The following is a 13,413-nucleotide window of genomic DNA, read 5'->3' as shown; positions in this document are numbered from 1 at the left end:
AAAAAACAAAAACAAAAATCCCTGAAAGGTATTTAAGCCAGTATGTTCTCTGTCAGGCAGCCAGCTTCCCGCAGGCCCAGCAGAGAAAGAAATGAAAGCAGGGGAGGCACAGCCTTTGAAAATTCTTCTCCAAAGCTGCACTGGCTGTTTGAGATGCAGGCCACAGCACCTCATGTATAGAGAGCTTTTGGGTTAACGGTGAACCACCAGGTCCTGGATTACCAAGACCAAACAAAAACCAACATCCCCAAAAAAGAGCAAGAGGAAAAGCTGATCAAATAGTAAAGAGGGGGTACAGAGGGAGAGGTGAGCTGGGCAGAGAATCTGATAAGATATCTGGGGCATTTGGTCTCCGGCTCCTGGAAACATGCTTTACTTTATTTTACTTATTTATTTAGAGATGGAGTCTCCCTCCTGTCACCCAGGCTGGAGTGCAATGGTGCCATGTCGGCTCACCGCAACCTGTGCCTCCCCAGCTCAAGCGATTCTCCTGCCTCAGCCTCCTGAGTAGCTGGGATTATAGGTGTGTGCTACCACGCCTGGATAATTTTGTATTTTTGGTAGAAACAGGGTTTCACCATGTTGGTCAGGCTGGTCTCTAGCTCCTGACCTCAAGTGGTCCACCCGTCTCGGCCTCCCAAATTGCTAGGATTACAGGCGTGAGCCACCCCGCCCAGCCTTACATGCTTTACTTTAAAATACAACCTCTGCTTTGATGAAAAATAGTGAGACCCTCCCCGGGTCCACAAGACTGACTCCCAGAGTTACCTGAAACATGGAGGCGTGTTGTACAAGGAGCTGTTTCCAGCCTGCACCTTGTATTCCAGGACCGAAGGGCACTCTCGGAGGGCAAACCCCAGCAGGTCATCACGGACAATCACCACGGTGACCCCAGCAGAGCCAACATTCTTCTGGGCACCAGCAAAAATCACACCAAACTTAAAAAGAGAAAGACATGCTGTTTAAGAAGGATTTGGCCATTTTTCATACATGTATGCAAACCTCCCAACTCTTCCCAAAGCACAATTTCTTTAAGGAAATGACTGTATGCTGTGTAGGGAGGAGTTGATGCTCTAAAGCAATCTCCATCTGCGTGGCAAACCCATACTCAGGGTTCCAAAGCCTGAGGATGATCTGTCGGTCTGGTCCTCCCCTGGATGGGGCTAACCCAAGCCCACCACTGCAAGGTCCTGGCACATACTCACATTTGCTCTGCATACCTCCTTTCTACCCCCAAATCAGTCTTTAAAGTGGGGCCTCTAACCCTCCCTAGTAACCAAGAGAAGAAACAGATTTTTTTTTTTTTTTTGAGACAGAGTCTTGCTCTGGCACCCAGGCTGGAGTGCAGTGGCACGATCTCAGCTCACTGCAACCTCCACCTCCCGGGTTCAAGCGATTCTCCTGCCTCAGCCTGCCAAGTAGCTGGGATTACAGCATGTGCCACCATGCCCAGCGAATTTTTGTATTTTTAGTAGAGACGGGGTTTTACCACATTGGTCAGGGTGGTCTTGAACTCCTGATCTCGTGATCCACCCTCCTCTGTCTCTCAAATTGTTGGGATTACAGGCGTGAGCCACCGCGCCTGGCTGAAACAGATTTTTTAATCTATTTACATCTGTATAAAAGGACAGTCAGAAGGTGCTGAGAAAGGGACAAGGGACTGCTATGACAAAGAGAAGGGATGGGACAAGCTGCCTGAGGGAGAAGAAATTATAGAAAACAGATGTTTAAAGGTACTTTAGGTAATTCTGTTGTGCAAGATACAAAACCCACTCCCATGACTCTCTCCATGAAACCTTTAGGAAAAATGAGCGTCGGCAGGAAGTTGGGGGTGGGGGAAAGTAATTTATAGTTATTTAAAATTGCCAGTGCCTGGCGATAATGAAAAGCAGACCATAAACCAAATATAGTATATCTAAACAATTATTATTCAGCCTTAAAAAAGAAAGGAAGTTCTGACACACACTACAACATGGATGAACCTTGAAGACATTCTGCTAAGTGCAATAAGCCAGACACAAAAGGACAAATAGTACATGATTCACTTCTAGGAGGTACCTAGAGTAGTCAAATTCACAGAGACAGAAACTAGAATGGAGGCTGCCAGGGGCTGGAGGGCAGGGAGAGAGGGGGTTAGTGTTTAACGTACAGACTTTCATTTGGTAAGATATGAAAGTTCTGGAGACGGATGGTGGTGATGTCTGCACAACAATGTGAATGCTCTTACTGCCACTGAACCGTACACTTAAAAATGGTTAAGATGGTACATTTTATATTAAATGGTAAAATTTATTATAAGTATATATTTTCCCAAGTAAAAAGGCAGAATACCACTCAGTCAGTTCAACGGTTGTTCTTAGATTCTTTACCCGCATCGCCCCCTCGGGCATGTACCTAGAGCACGGGTCCCACTGCCCTGCCTTGGTGAGCCACTCAGAAAACGGTATCCTGTTGACGCTTCTGGAGGTGGGTACCGGGCAAGGGGAAGCTCTCTCACACAGGTCCCCTGGGCTCGGGATAATCTGCATCTGCTCTTGAAGACAAGTCACTCCCCGTCTGTTGACCAAACAAGTTTCTAAGAACCACTCTCAAAAGCAGGTAGTTCCCCAAGGACTCAAGTGGGATCCTGTGAGGCAATCATCATCATGAGGCTGGGAACAGCAGGCCTCAGGCACTGCAACAGCTGGGGATTCACACCTGGCAGCCTGCTCACTGGCAGCTGCCCCTAGCTCAGGGGTTCTGCAGGCCCCAAACACCCATGGTTCTTCCCGCTGTTGTGTATATTAAAATGTCCCTGCAGAAACCGAGTCAGTGCGTTCCCCCGACCCTGCCTTTTATACTCTACCTTGGAAACATCCACTGGCTTGGACAGGAAGTTTGAGGACATGTCACAAACCAGTACTGCTCCCTTGACATCGGGTATAAAGTCAAACTCCACACCATGCACTGTCTCATTTGCACAATAATACACATAGGAGGCATCCGGGTTGAGGTTCCAGGTGCTTGGATCTGGAATTTCTATCATAGAAGACAAGTTTGAGACTTTGCACTTTTCACTCTCCTCTTTTCTTACACAGATGGGAGTCAACCGGGAGACTGACAGGCCTCCCCTAGCAGGGAAAGATCAACTGACTTCAAAGCACTGCACAAGTGAAAGCACCCTCCCAACCTCATCTTTTGTTACCATCGTCACCAACATCCTGAGAGGACGAGCGATCCAACCTTTTGACTTTTACTGGGAACAAATCATCTTCAAAAATGGCATGGAAGGGTGGGCATGGTAGTATGTGCCTATAGTCCCGGCTACTTAGGAGGCTAAGGCAGGAGGATCACTTGAGCCCAGGAGCTGCAGGCTACAGTGTGCTATGACCATGCCTGTGAAGAGCCACTATACTCCAACCTGGGCAACATACAAAGACTGTGTCTCAGCAAAATAAAGTAAATTTTTTCAAAAGGCCTGGGAGATATCTGAGTTTTTACTTGTCACCCAGTATCCATCTACCCTACATCCATTGATGGACTAGTAGCTTCTTATCGGGACCCCAGCCCTCACCCGCTCTCAGCCCATGTAGTTCCAGGGGAGCCAGTGAAACCCACAGCCCAGAGGTAGAATACAACTCAGGCACGGCCACAGGGACTGATTCAGAATGGGGCACAGGAGACATGAGACTGTTACTGGCAATGCTCTGCAAAGGCATTGAAACTTGGGAGAATATAAGGTCAGGAGCAGCTGCAGCCACCTTTCAAGAAAGTGACAGCTTTTTCTGCCTGTGGAGCCACCAGGTCCTGGAGACATTGTTGGGGCCCCTGATCAGGCCACATCTAAAGCCAAACCAGCCCCTGGACTTTTTCAGCTAATTAGCTGAAAAGCTACTACTAACTACTCACTGGCTTCTGCAATAAGAGTATGCATAGGCCAGGCGCAGTGGCTCACGCCTGTAATCCCAGCACTTTGGGAGGCTGAGGCAGGCGGATCACCTGAGGTCAGGAGTTCAAGAGCAGCCTGGCCAACATGGTTAAACTCCGTCTATACTAAAAATACAAAAATTAGCCAGGCATGGTGGCGGGCACCTGTAATTCCAGGTACTCGGGAGGCTGAGGCAGGAGAATTGCCTGAACCTGGGAGGCAGAGGTTGCAGTGAGCTGAGATTATGCCACTGCACTCTAGCCTGGGTGACAGAGCAAAACTCTGTCTAGAAAAAAAAATAAAGTAAGAGTATGCATAGGCTCTAGTTTTAGCTAGTACAGCCACCCAATCTAAATGGGAATGAACTAACAACTGACAAGGGCAGAAAAGAACTGAAAACTACAGATTGCCCTGGGTTGGGGTAACCCACCAGTCAGCATTTCACCACCCAGCTCAGCTCCCAGAACTTACTTGTATAACTCCCAAGTTTAGGGTGAACGATATTTATAGTCCCAAACTTCTTGGCTTCTTCTGCGGCCTTAGCTGACCAAGCTCCCGTCACCACATAGTCCGCACATCTTCCTGCTTTCAAGCCAATCAGGTTTAAGGGGACAGCACCAAACTGGCCAGACCCACCTCCTTGCAAAAAAATCACCTTATAGTTGTCTGGAACGGCTCTGGGCAGAAGCACAGGTAACAGTAAATACATAAACTCATGTGGTCAAAGATTAAGAACAAGTGATGCTCTACCAAGTGCTTTACCTTGGGTGGATTTACTACAAGAAATATGGTAATGTTCCAATACTACTGTGTCTTCCCTAATTCACTCATTTATTTATGCAATCCTTGAACAACTATTTACTGGAGACTGTGTTGAAAGCCTAGGGTGACTGTTGGACCTGCAGGTCTTCCTCCTCTTCCTAGTGACAACAGCCTGATGTTCCTTGAGGAAATTACCCCTCTGCCACTCTCAGTCCACATGGTTCAACTGTGGTCAACCCTGGCTCAAGGGGATGAGCACCTGCCCCAGGCTGGCCAATGGAATTTGGTACTGAGACCTTTACTCAAACTTCTTGGTAAGGAAAGCTGTTTCTACTGAGGGAAAGAAGAAACTTGTAGGAGCTGATCCTGCAACCAGTGGTGGCCACGCAGTGAAGAGAACACATAAGAAAGCAGAGCCAGAAGATGTGGGAAAATCAGCTTCCTGCAATCATTTAGAAGCACCTAAATCCTCCTGCATTTATCTGTTAGGTGAGATAATACATTGCTTTTTTACTTAAGCCAGTGAGTTGGGGGTCCTATAACTTACAACCAATAATCCTGTGCCATGCACCGTGCTATGAACTAGGTAGATGTTGGGCAGGAGGTTTTGATAACGTTTTAGGCCTGGCCATGAAATCATGTATCTATTACACATCAAAATAAAAAGCAAAATTCTTTGACTCCAGGATGAAAAATTAAGATAACGATGAGAATGGCTACAGGCAGTAGAAACAAGCCCAGCTCCAAAAGGACAAGGCCATGGAAACTGGACCCAAGCCTTTGAGTAAGGTCAGAGCCTGGGAATAGGTGTACAGAAGCCAGATGGCCAGGGAACAGAGCTCCAGCAAAGATATAGAGGTAAATTAATAAAGGGCAAGGCAACGTGGTAGGGTCTTGGGGAATGGGGTGGTAGGTGCGTAAATATCTTGTCCTGAAAGATGCATGACCTACATTCAGGGCTTAGTAGGATAGCAAGCAACCAGCAGGTCTTAGGAGAGTCTAGCCACGAGGTTCTCAGCAGCTGGGAAGACTGATAACCCAAGACAGAGATCCAGGTTCACATTATTCAGATGCAGGGTGGTTAACAAGGCCAAGAATTAGATGGAAGGAAACCAGGCCGAGGTCTAGGTACAGGTGTACAAGGTAGGAACCAGGTTAGGAGAAGAAAAGATAGGCCCTTAAATTGAACTGGGACCCCAGTCAGAGGAAGTTCGTAGCCATGTGGTCAAATGCCATCTCTCTTCAGGCTAATGTTCCAAATACCCACTCCATGAAGGACAGGATTGTCCTATGAATGTGACATGATACTCAGCAGGCCAACGGATGGGAGAGGCCAAGCAGATGGCTACCAGCTCTGAACATTCACACTGCAATCAGCGTCTGCTCCTCCTCACAGAAATCCCACCCAGCCTGCCCTATCTGAATCACTTTATCATGCAATTTGAAAAACTTGAAATAATCAGCATAATTCAAATTTTGTTAATGTAATAATGCAAGAATGGGTCCTAACATATTAGTGATTATCCCTGATTAGTTGGGGTTAAAGTTATTCCAGTTGAGTTGTGAGCTACAATGTTTTTCCTAAACTTTCATTATTTTTGTGAACAGGAAAAAAAAAATGGTATGCTTTCAAACTTGCTATATTTGTGGGTTTATGTGAACATGTTTATATAATATATAAAAATCTCTCCTTTAAATAGCAATCTATTTAAGAATAAGGTGTCCTCTGGATAGGAAATGCAGTGCAGCTAACCCAGGAGATTTCGTCTAAGCAGCAGTTCCTAGAGTTCAGAACTCTTACAATTAAAATTAAAGTTAAAAATAAAAGTTAAAAAGAAAGTCTCTCCGGAGATTCTGATTCGGCAGGACTAAGTGGTGCCCATCACTTGATTTATTTATTTATTTATTTATTTATTTATTTTTTTTAGATGGAGTCTCGTTTTGTCACCTAAGCTGGAGGGCAGTGACGCGGTCTCAGCTCACTGCAACCTCCGCCTCCCTGGTTCAAGCAATTCTCCTGCCTCAGCCTCCTGAATAGCTGGGATTACACGTGTGTGCCACCATGCCCAGCTAATTTTTTTTTTTTTTTTAGTAGATGGGGTTTCACCGTGGTAGCCAGGATGGTCTTGGTCTCCTGACCTCGTGATCCACCCGCCTCAGCCTCCCAAAGTGCTGGGATTACAGGCGTGAGCCACTGTGCCTGGCCCCACTTGAATTTTTTAATACTCCACCCTAACCAGGTGACTCTGACAGATGGTATGAAACTCAAACTTTGAGAACAACTGAACTAGTTTATAGTCAATTATGCTGACAAAGATGACCATTTCTTCGTCATTTTTATCTCTTTCATGCCAGTTTAACTGCCACAGTGCTGAAAAATCTTTCCTAGATACAGTGACTTCAAATCTTTGGAAATATCACATAAAATAAAAACAAAAACATACAAACACAGGATGGGGAACAAGTAAAAAGCATTATGTACTAATAGTGAGTTGGAGAGAATCTTAAAAGGATTATTTTAAATTGTGAAATATTCTGAACAAACAATAGAGTGTAGAAGATAATGGAAGACATCCGGGTTTAGGAAGTATCTAACAAAAGTAACAGAATTTGGTCTTTTTTAAACTTACAACAATTCCCGCACAAGAGTCTCTGTATTGTTAATAATCTTGGCAAAATCTGATGACCTGTGACTCATTTCTGTGAAAGGAAAGATAAACAACAACAAAAATGCCAGTTTAAAACCAAGTGAACAGAAATATCTATGATATTTGCAAGTAAACAACAATACCGGGAAATTTCAGTTATTCTGCATTCAAATTGTGGGCCAAGGCTCACTTAGTTTAGGGGACCATCCACACTGATTTTCAAATTGCAAACATTTAGCTTCATCGTCATGGCAGAAGGATTTTTCAAGTGGTACATTCATTGAGCAAGCTATTTGTTAATTCATCACTCCATGATGCTGTCTGTGATTCTTCTTACAATCTCTTTCTCACAAACAGGAATCCATGTCCAACAGTTGCCCTTTAGGTCTAGAGCACAAAACTCCACGCTGTGATCTCACTTCACAGAAATCTAAGTATATGTCCCAAACCAACAGGAACAAAATTTAACAGAAATAAGCAATACAGTTAACCCTATGGTCTCTTAATACCATGCAGTCTTCAGAACTACCAAAAATAAAAGAAAATAAGTTTTGGAATGCGGAAATCCTCTTCCCCAAAAATACAGGGGAAACTTAATAAGATTATCAATGTGCGAGGTCCTCATAAAAGGCTTGTGTACTTTAAAACTTTAATGAGGTTGTATTTAAGTACAATAAAAACTGTAAATTGAATGTAAAGCAATATTATAAATGTTTGGAGGCAATATTATGCAAATATACAGTATCTTCTGATCCTAGATCCTATGATTTAGCAAAAACCAATTATGACAGGGTAAACTGAGATGTCAGAGCCTCTCACCAGCATTTATGCTATTTTCAAAATGGTTTCTATCAAACATGCAACCCAAGCTATTAAAGATTAAAAATGTATCTATAAAGGCCTATAGGAAGACTCTATAGGCCCTGTAATTCTATATTTGATGCATTTAAATTAGTTCCCTTTGGGCCAGGGCTCAGTGGCTCAAGCCTGTAATTTCAAAACTTTGGGAGGCCAATGTGGGAGAATTGCTTGAGGCCATGAGTTTGAGATCAGCCTGGGCCACAAAGTGAGATCCCATCTCATGGGATCTTTAAAAAATATCTTAAACATTTTTTAAAAATTAGCCCGGTATGGTGACATGTACCTATAGTCCTAGCTACTCAGGAAGCTGAGGCAGGAGGGTCACTTGAGCCCAGGAGTTGAAGGCTGCAGTGAACTATGATCACGCCATTGTACTCCAGCCTGGGTGACAGAGGAGGACTATGCCTCTTAAAAAAAAAAAAAAGTTTCCTTTGAAACCTGGACATTCACATAATTCAAAAGTAAATCTTACCAAGAACACTAATGCCAATTCCTTTGTAGTCTAATAACTCCTTTTGCATCTCTAACAACACCTAGAAAAAAAAAAGGAAAATAAGGTTATTTCAATATGCTCTACACGGCTTTCCCTCCACACATACAAACTTGAGAAGGGGACGAGGAAGGGTCTACAGGGAGGTCCCCAGGCATCCATCCCCACCCACAGCCAGTCCCCTTCCTCCCCATGTCCACAAAGCCAGCGATGATGCAACTTACACACAAGGTAAGCATGAAATTAGGCAATGTGACTGATGTTGATACACTTTTTCCAAAGTCCTGAATTTACCAATCCCCTAGAAAATGTCCCCTTCGCAAATCTCATTCACCACTCTCCTAAAGCTAAAGTACAGAATGCATAAAGTTCTGGGTTAAAGGGACAACAATAAAAACAATTATGTCCAGATTATACAGGTAACTCAATTTGCCGATGTCTTTTGGTCTAAGGTGCTAGACTGGGAAGCGTGGGGTGGGCAGGAAGAAGGAAGAGCCTGCTGTGAATAAGATTTGTCCCAGGGTGCTGCAACAAGACTGGCACAATGTTGATAGTCATTGAGTCTCAGAGATGAGTCCTTGGAGGTTCATTACACTACTTTTATCTTTGTGTATGTGAGGAATCCCATAATAAAAAATAAAGAGAAAAAGAAAAGCTTTAAAAATGAACATAAAATAAGTGCAAAAGCAACCAGACAGAGAAGGTCTACAAATAGGAGGCACTTTTTTTTTTAAGATGCTTGCTAAAGAGGGCATCATTAAAACACAGCTATAACTTAAACTGGATTGCAACTTGACTCAAAAAACAGTATTTTAACAATAAAGAATTAGACAAGGCCGGGTGTGGTGGCTCACACCTGTAATCCTAGCCCTTTGGGAGGCCAAGGCGGGCAGATCATCAGGTCAAGAGATTGAGACCATCCTGGCCAACATGGTGAAACCCCGTCTCTACTAAAAATACAAAAATTAGCTGGGCATGGTGGTGGGCGCATGTAATCCCAGCTACAGTATACTGAGGCAGAAGAATCGCTGGAACCTGGGAGGTGGAGGTTTCAGTGAGCTGAGATCACGCCACTGCACTCCAGCCTCATGACACAGTGAGACTCTGTCTCCAAAAAAAAAAAAAAAAAAAAAGAGTTAGATTTAAAAAAAGACTGCCTTGACGACTGGGTCTAAGAATGTGTTATTGTTTTCTGAAATGCTGGATGCTTGTTAACACTAGCTGATCAAATAAATCAGAGTGAATCTTTTCTCTTAGTAAAGAGAAACATTCATCTGTGAATAATCTCTGAACTTGCTCTGAGGCTGTATCTTTCTTATAGACAGCATTCGTTGACAATAGTTCTATAAAAGTTTATAACCAAAATAATTACAAAGAGTTTTAAAGACTCCTACTCAAAAATTACACCTTCCTAATCCAATCGTTGTTTTGTTTTTCTTTTTCCCAGTTGAAGAATGCATTGCTCTTGTGGATCACAACCAATTTTTCTTTTGCTGTTGTTAAGAGACAGGGTTTTGCTCTGTCACCCAGCCTGGAATGCAGTGGGACAATCACAGTTCACTACAGCCTCAAACTCCTGGGCTCAAGAGATCCTCCCACCTTAGCCTCCTGAGTTGCTTGGATTACAGGCGTGTGCCACCACACTCAGCTCACGACTTTTTTAATGAAACAGAACAGACTAGAGCAGGATAGAATACAAAATAGTGTATGTCACAGGTAATTAGGCTACTCATCATCTCATAAGGCATTTATTTTTGTTACAATTCAATTTTGTGTATACTTTGTCATTTTGTAAGCACGTTTTTCACTGTAGTTTACAGTCAAAAAAGTTTGAAAGCTTCTCTAATCTTTGCAATTCAACTAAATCAAGGAAACACATAAAAAGCAACATCTGCCCGCCCTTGGCCCTCCTACCTCCCAGGTTACATGCAATCCAAGGACAAAAATCCTCCCAGAAAAATTAATAATAAATAATTGTATTACTGATGACAACTGCCATTACAATTATAGCAATAAATTAATAACGAATTACCTACGGAACAAATACTGGGAACACTCCAAAGCATGGGGGGGAGGGTTGAAGGAGGAGGCTACAGGAAACATTTCTACAGCTGGAGCAGGGAATCTCGCCTAAAATGAACTGTAATCACTGAGAAAAAATAAGCCCTGTCCTCTCAGCTACTGTGAGCGCTGCCCCTAGAAAAGCAAGACGTCCTTTCCCCTTTAAAATTGGATTCTCTGTTCTTACCACAACACAGAGGAGGCTCTGTCCCAGGGAGATTTCTACTCTGCTCAACAATTGATAATTGTAAAATACTTGGCTATGCCCCATGCTGCTCCAACATATTATCAGCTCTACCCTGGTTAGCAAAATAAAAATCTAACAGCAGCGGCAGCCGCCTGACAATGAGCTCAAGGCACATCAGAGACTTTGCCTTCTTCACTGCGGGTGGAGCTGGGGACGGTGGGTTTGGCGGGGGAGGGGAGGAGCCAGGCTGGGGCCTGGGAAGGCAGAGAGTGAGTTCCACTAGCAAGATCTGATTGTGGCCCGGGGGAGAATTCAATCATTCGGTTTACTCCAGAACCAAATGAACAGATAATTGGGTTAAGCAGCCCAAAGCCCACCAGAGTTCGAATACTCGAACGCCTTTAGGGGACAAGCATGTTAAAAAAAGGAGAGGGGTGGGGAGAAAGGCTTTAGGAAAGGGTAGGTTCTATGGGGGACAAGGAGGGGAAAGTTGGACTGAAGGTTTTCAAATTTACATTTCTGAAAAGCAGTGCTCCTAAGTGCTGGCTAAAGCAAACACTGGTGTAGGGGGTAGGGGGGCACCCACACGCGGACCTTTAAGTTTGCAATCCCTTTCAGCTAAGGTGATCCACTGCAATACGCAAAACCTGTCATCGGTTCATTCCCATTCATCACTCATTCACACTATGTCCATTCATGCATCCGCTCGGGCATCACACTGCCCGGGCTCGCCGCACAGCTGCGCGAGGCGAACGCAGAGATCAGAGCTTTTTCTCTTCCGCCCCGCCCCAGCCCCCGGCCCGGCCCTGCCCGGGAGATGGCACAGCCCGGGAGTCTGCAGGTGCGCGGCACCGGCGGGGCAGCAGGCCCCGGCCAGCTGAGTCGTGCACTGCCTCGCATCAGCAGTCACGGCCAGGGGCAGCTGCACCGGCACGCCTCGCCGAGCTTCCTCACCAACTGCATTCTTGCCGAAGCCCGCCTGCCAGAGCTGCTGATCCCGCCGTGCATGCTGATGCAAAGCGCCTAGGGGACTCAAGGCGGGGAGCGAGAATCCGAGTGCCACACGCAGGGATGCAAACCCACCCGCGCGCGTGCTCCCGCCTGAACCTCACTCACGGCGCCCGCTCGCGGGGACTTACTGAGTGCGGCAGCTTGGCGGGACCAGGCCCAAAGTTGACCACCTGCCTTGGGGCGTCCATGGTGCGGCGGCTAGGGCGGCGAGTCAGCCAAGGAGGACCGAACGCGTGAACGGCTAGCGTTCACGACCGCCGCGGTGAGAGTCTGCAGCCGGCTCCGCACCCCTGCCCTGTTCCAGGGCCGAGTCGGCGCCCCATTGGCCCGCGCTGTTGCAGGCCCTGCGCTGATTGGTTCGCGCGAAGGAGCTCGCATCCCCATTGGTCGTGCTTCTGAACCGAGTCCGACAGTTGCTCCTCCTCGCGTTTACTGTTTCAACCCCCATTTTTGATCAATGCAAGGAGCGCGCGAGATTGCGCCAGCCAGCAGAGCCGGCTCGGCTGCGCGCCCGCCCGAGGATTGTGGGCGGCGGGAAGAGGCTGCCCCTGCCAACCTGCCTTCGCCCCTTGAGCCCTCAATCAGGCCTCAAGGGTTCAGTCCTCCAACCCCAAAGGACTCCAGCTCCTCTCTCTTGGCCGAGCAGATTTGTCGCCCCCATCCACCCACCTCTCCACCACCAGCCCCCAGTTTGGGCTGTGATGTATTTGTTCCAGAACCAGAAGTCACTAATCTACCGAACTTTTCTAAGCACCCCCACGGGCGTCAGATACCCTAGTGAAGAGAGAGGACCCCCCAAGGTTGGAAGCGCAGGATGAAGAAGGGCCGGGGGTGGGTGGATAAGGTTCTTTGTATTTGCACGTGGGTCCCGAGTTCCTGCAGGATTAAAGAACAGAGGTGGCCAAGGACGCAGGGAGGAGCGATAGCCTGGGAAGCGTGGATGTCCGCCAGGCAAGCCCTTTAAAGTCGCTGATTCTCCATTTCCTCCTTTGTGAAACGAGTGAGCTGGAACCCTGCGACAGCTCTCAGGTTGCGCCCGCGCTGACAAGCTGTGAGTTGAGAAACGTGAGGAGATAACAACAAGAACGCGATACCCCTAGGGCGCTGCAGCCCAAACCAGAGGAAGGTGGCCCCTAGCCAGGTCAGGCGCACGGCCAGAGCTGCTCAAACTTTTCCACAGAAGTGACCTTCTCAAAAGAACTCCAGTGGAGACCCCATGGGGTTCAGAAACACAAAACCCTCCCCCTACCCTGCAAGAGAGAAGTTCCTTTGAAGTCTGGAATTTCATCATTTTTAAACTATGAATTTTGCATTCTGTGCCATAATTTAACCTAGTTTCTTCTAATGTAAAAATATTTTCCCAGTCTGAGTAAAATTGATGCGCCAGGAATATACACAGTGCAACTGCCCCGTTTAGAGAAGCCTTGTAATTGGTCAGGGCTTTGGCTTTTGTTTGCTTTTCCTGATGAGAATGTGGGCAGTATGG

At 46.1% G+C, this 13,413-nt stretch overlaps 1 protein-coding gene across 2 annotated transcripts in view; it reads right to left on the bottom strand.

Annotated features, from left to right (window-relative positions):
- PSAT1 (phosphoserine aminotransferase 1) overlaps positions 1–12,199 on the bottom strand; it is a 32,916-nt gene extending 20,717 nt beyond the window's left edge. The window contains exons 1-6 of one of the 2 annotated variants that reach the window (XM_045373076.2): positions 12,056–12,199; positions 8,651–8,711; positions 7,300–7,369; positions 4,379–4,584; positions 2,846–3,018; positions 769–938 (exon numbers count right to left, since the gene is read on the bottom strand). In XM_045373076.2, the coding sequence (XP_045229011.1) occupies positions 769–938; positions 2,846–3,018; positions 4,379–4,584; positions 7,300–7,369; positions 8,651–8,711; positions 12,056–12,115 (740 nt within the window). In that variant the 5' untranslated portion in view covers positions 12,116–12,199. Of the gene's footprint in view, positions 1–768; positions 939–2,845; positions 3,019–4,378; positions 4,585–7,299; positions 7,370–8,650; positions 8,712–10,916; positions 11,114–12,055 lie in introns of those variants that run through there. The other variant, XM_045373077.3, reaches the window with a different exon arrangement.
- Between the last annotated feature and the right edge of the window lie 1,214 nt (positions 12,200–13,413).

The sequence above is a fragment of the Macaca fascicularis genome, chromosome 15, assembly GCF_037993035.2.
Source record: "Macaca fascicularis isolate 582-1 chromosome 15, T2T-MFA8v1.1".
NCBI lineage: Eukaryota > Metazoa > Chordata > Mammalia > Primates > Cercopithecidae > Macaca > Macaca fascicularis.
This window is presented reverse-complemented; position numbering and strand designations above follow the sequence as displayed.